Source organism: Nicotiana tomentosiformis, chromosome 7, assembly GCF_000390325.3.
Source record: "Nicotiana tomentosiformis chromosome 7, ASM39032v3, whole genome shotgun sequence".
NCBI classification, from domain to species: Eukaryota; Viridiplantae; Streptophyta; class Magnoliopsida; order Solanales; family Solanaceae; genus Nicotiana; species Nicotiana tomentosiformis.
In genome coordinates, this window is record NC_090818.1 from 41,281,513 (window position 1) to 41,286,778 (window position 5,266).

Below are 5,266 nucleotides of genomic sequence, written 5' to 3' on the forward strand. Positions count from 1 at the left end.
AAATCAAGGCAACCGGGGGCTAGGTTTTTAAAGCCCCCGATGTATCAACAACCGAACAACCCACCTCCTTATCCTTCTCATGGTCCTAGTTCTTCAACTAATGAGATCGGGCATACTGAGAACATGTTCAAGCAAATGAAAAGAATGCCGATTCGGATGCCCAACTTGCCTCTCACACAACATCGATCTGAAACTTAGAAGTGCAAATGTGAAAGATCTCTCGAGTTCTAAATTCTCGTCCTAAGGGGGCACTACCAAGTGACATGATGGTAAACCCAAAGGTTGGGAACAACAAGGGCATGCTATAGCCGTTACTACTAGGAGTAGAAGAGGTGGGAATGCACCCACCTCAAGTCAAAGGAAACTTGTGGATGATGAGCAAGTGGTACAAGAAGAAGAGGTCCCGAACGATGTGGTGCAAACAAATGATGAAGTTCAGATTGATATTGATGATAGTGTGGAAGAGACTCAAGAGGAAGTGAACTCGTCTAGGGATCACGTTATTGACATACAGGAACCGGTAGTGCAAACGGCTAAGGTACCATTGCCTAAGCTTACTCCCCCATATCCTCAAAGACTTGCTAACAAAAATGATGAAAACAAATTCAAAAAGTTTATTCAAATGATGAAGAGTCTCTCGATCAATGTACCATTAGTTGAATCTATGGAACAAATGCCCGGTTATGCAAAGTTTATGAAAGATTTGGTGACAAAGAAGCGGTCGATGAATTTTGAAACTATCAAAGTCACTCATCAAGTGAGTGCAATTGTGCATTCAATGGCTCCTAAATTGGAAGATCCCGGTGCTTTTACCATCCCTTGTACCATTGGAGGTGCCGAGTTTGCTAACGCTCTGTGTGATCTTGGGGCAAGTATAAATTTGATGCCCTATTCGGTTTTCAAGACCTTAGGAATTGGGCAACCAAGACCCACATCTATGAGATTACAAATGGCCTATCACACCATGAAGAGACCGTTGGGATTGATTGAAGATGTATTGGTTCGTGTTGATAAATTCGTTCTTCCGGCGGATTTTTTCATTCTTGATTGTAAAGTGGATTATGAGGTGCCGATTATTATTGGAAGACATTTCCTTGCTATGGGGAAGGCTCTTTGTGATGTGGAAGCCGGAGAACTCACTTTCCGGGTGGGTGATGAAAAAGTTGTATTCTATGTGTGCAGGTCTATGCGACAACCAAATAACAACGAGATGTGTTCTTTTATGGACTTGGTGATCGATGTGATTGTTGATGACACAAGTTCCACGATCAATGTTGGTGATATGTTAGAGGCTGTCTTGCTGAACTTTGATGATTACGAGATAGATGGCTTCATGAAATGTGTGAACTCTTTACGAATTTGGTGCTAAATTGCGAGAAGTGTCATTTTATGGTCGAGGAAGACATTGTCCTTGGCCACAAGATCTCAAAGAATGATATTGAAGTCGACAAGGCAATTATTGAGGTAATTTCTAAACTTCCACCTCCAACTTTGGTGAAAGGCGTGCGATGTTTCTTAGCCATACGGGGTTTTACCGGTGTTTCATACAAGATTTCTCTAAAGTGGTGAACCCGTTGTGCAAGCTTCTAGAGAGAGATGCTAAGTTTCACTTCAATAATGATTGCATGAGAGCCTTTGAGTTTTTAAAGTTTGAGTTGACAACCACCCCCATTATCACCGCTCATAATTGGAGTATCCCTTTTGAGCTCTTGTGCGATGTTAGCAACGTAGCGGTTGGGGATGTTTTGGGGCTGCACATCAACAAGATTTTTCATTCAGTCTACTATGATAGTAAGACCATGAACGGTGCCCAATACAACTACACCATTACGGAGAAAGAGCTCCTTGCCATTGTGTTTGCAATTGAGAAGTTCCGCTCGTACTTGATGGGTGCAAAAGTTATTGTCAGCACGGATCATGCAGCACTTTATTATCTTATGAGCAAGAAAGATTCAAAAGCTCGATTGATGAGATGGGTGATTTTATTGCAAGAGTTTGATATCAACATCCAAGATCAAAGAGGGAGTTAAAATCAAGTGGCAGACCGCTTATCTCGTTTGGAAGAGGAGGGGAGGACGCATGATGGCCTTGAAATCAATGACTCCTTCCTCGATGAGCAACTTTTGTCTATTTCAATGAAAGAGGTGCCATGATTTGCGGATCTAGAAAACTTCCATATGTGTGGAATCATCCTGGATGAGTTCTCTTCAAATCAAAGGAAGAAGCTCAAATGAAATTGTCAAGATTATTATTGGGATGAGCCATACCTTTTCCGGATTTGTACGGACGGGGTAATTAGAAGATGTGTACCGGAAGAAGAGCAAAGTGATATTCTTAGGGCTTGTCATTTTTCTCCATATGGTAGTGATCTCATCCAAGTCACACCTCTATTCGAAGTTATGAAACTATCGATTGCAATAATAATACCCAACAAGGAATCGGGATTGAATCCACAGGGAGCTGAGACGGGAATTAGTAGTATATATTTGGATAGATCACGTGAAGTATCTAGATTGCACTTCCAAAGATATGGTTTGTTTGTACTTCTAAAATTACGCTAAGGATTACAATTCTAAAGATATAAAACTAGAGAATACTGTTTTTGGATGTTTTTCAAAGATATAAAAAGGCCTAGGGCTATGACCATCACCTAGGTATTTGCCTAACGGGTTGTAAATTTTAAAGCTTGTTTTGTTAGTCGGGGTGTATTATAGCTATCAACACTCAAGCACCCAGTCAATACCTCTCGGTAAGAGAGTGATTTTGCCCAATTTGGCTTTCTCAGGTGCAAATGGGTATTGAACAAAACAGTTGATAAAATGCTCAAGTCGGGTTTTACTATCTCTAGGTTCAACCCTTTAATTGGGACTATCAATCTCTTGATTTTATCCCAAATTCTTGTTAGCCAAGTTTTCCTCAACTAAGTCTCTCTTTCTAAAGAAGAGACCAAGTCAAATAGGCATGAACTAATGTTTGCAACCATTAATTCTACAATTAAAAGCAAGAACAAGGCTAAATAATAAACACCCATCCATAAACAAGCCAAAAATCAAACACCCATTAGGTTTACACACTAGGGTTAGTTACAACCTTAGTTAAAAATCTAGCTACTCATAATGGGTATAGAAGAAAATAAAGAAGAAAAGATGATAAAACTCATATTGAAAGCTAAAAATACAAAAATCCAATGTTGAATCACCAAAATAGGTTAAAGTTGCCTAAAGAAGCAAGGAAAAATGGCTAAAACTCTTTGAATATTCAAAACTTGACCTAATTTTGTGAAACTAGTCTATTTATACAAAGCTGGAATTTTCAGACAAAAATGCCCTTATGAAGGTTCTGCGGCCGCATAATTCCATGTGCGGTCCGCACTTCTCTTCAGTCTTGACAGGAGTTGACTCTGCGGCCGCACAATTCTGGATTGCGGTCGCATCTCTCATATTCTGCGGTCCGCAAAATTCTTGGTGCGGCCGCACATGGCTTTTCTGCGAACCACACATTTTCTGAGTGCGGCCGCGTAGCTGATTTCTGCAGCCGCATAATTATTGTGCGGTCCGCATTCTTTTTGAGGTTGAAATGAGAATGTCTGAACTTTATCTCTTGCATAGCTTATGCAGCCGCACAATAATTGTGCGGTCCGTACTTTGCACTTGGACTCTGTTAAATTTCCTTCACATTCTGCGATCGCAGATGAAAATCTGCGGTCCGCACTTGAGCTTCTGTGCCTAATTTTTGTCCTTGAGTTGAGATCACTCCTTTTTGAGTTGGATTTCCTCTTAGTGGCTTATTTTCCAATACTCCTGCAATTAAGCATATTTCATCAGTTTTCGGAAATATAACTAAACACTTTTGGACTAAAACGAAAGCTAAAAGGGCGCTAATAAGTAGTCAAAATCCCCACTTATCAACTCCCCCAAACTTAAGCTTTTGCTGTCCTCAAGAAAATAAGGTAATTCCCACCTCCACAAGATAAAAGCTATTCCAGTTAATCTAAGGTGTATCAAACACACATCAATTGGGACTAACAATTACCCACAACACTTGTGAATTATCAACAAGGCAACGATTTGAAGTTTTAAGCACAAATAGATCTAATGTGACACTTGAGCATCAAGAGTTGAATTTGTTCATCAAGGAAGCCCGCTCTTTCATGTAGGTCATTGTGGATCCCAAACTCCTCCTCCTCCTCTACTCTCCGTTAGAATATCTCACTTAAGAATGTAGCACTCAATTCAAGGATTTGTGAAAAGTTCGCTCATCTCTCTCAAAAGAATGCCACAAGTACGGCTCTAAGTACCATATGCTTGCCCCTCATGCAAATCACCACTAACGTAATTTCACTCGGCTTGAAATCACGTAGGGCTTTTTTGTAATGTAATGAAGGCTTTTGGACTAAGGTAGGAGATATTGGAATAGAACCGGTTCATCATTCCTTAAGCACTCAATTTTCTCTTTTTGGCTCATGCTTTGCCGACTCTTTGAAGCATTTTATTTTTCCTTAAAGGAACTAGAGAGACTTAACATCACTCTTTCTTGGTCATGATATTCATTTTCTCCTTCTTTATTTTCTCCATGCTTTGCATCTTTGCTTTTATTTGAATCCCTTCAACTCTTCAGCTTATTCACTTTCTTTTTGCATTTTTCTTTTGTTCTTTCTTTCTTCTTCTTTGCCTTTCCTTTTCTTCATTTCTTTTCTCTTTTTGTACCTTGATACCGCTTTCAAACTCCTCATCTCTCCCCCAAATTTATGTTTTAGCCAATTGTTTCTCAAGAGTGTTAAGGAAAGATCGTGTGCCAAGAGAGGGTCACTACAAAACGGGTAAAGACTTGTAACATGATTATCAAATGAGAAAGGTTTTAGGCTCAAAATGGTTGACTAGGGATAACAACATTGGTGGGCCATGGAAAATTTCAAAACGGGTCAAGGAGAGCCTACAATTACTTCTCAAGCCAAGCAAAACTTAAAATTTCTCATAGAAACATATTCGGGACAAGTTCTAGACCATTCACACGGATACTTGGACTTGCAACAAAACATCTCACCTCTCACACAACTGGATTGTTAAAGAAGATAGAGTCGAGGTCCCACAAAACCCATATTCATGATTGAAAATCATTAATTGTTCAACTAAACCACTCGATAATTGCTTAGGTCAACATAAGAGTCAAAAGATCACTAACTAGAGCTATTTCTTTCCAAGAACTTATTTTTAATCATAAGCATGTAGTTAAGTGTGTTGTTACCAAGTGAAGCATGCTTGACTCT

General features: G+C 39.6%; 1 protein-coding gene across 1 annotated transcript; it reads left to right on the forward strand.

The window, feature by feature from the left end:
- The first annotated feature begins 778 nt into the window (after positions 1 to 778).
- LOC138895517 (uncharacterized) lies at positions 779 to 1,369 on the forward strand. Its single transcript, XM_070180212.1, has one exon. It carries the CDS (start codon positions 779 to 781, stop codon positions 1,367 to 1,369), a length of 591 nt encoding a protein of 196 aa, XP_070036313.1.
- Positions 1,370 to 5,266: the final 3,897 nt, after the last annotated feature.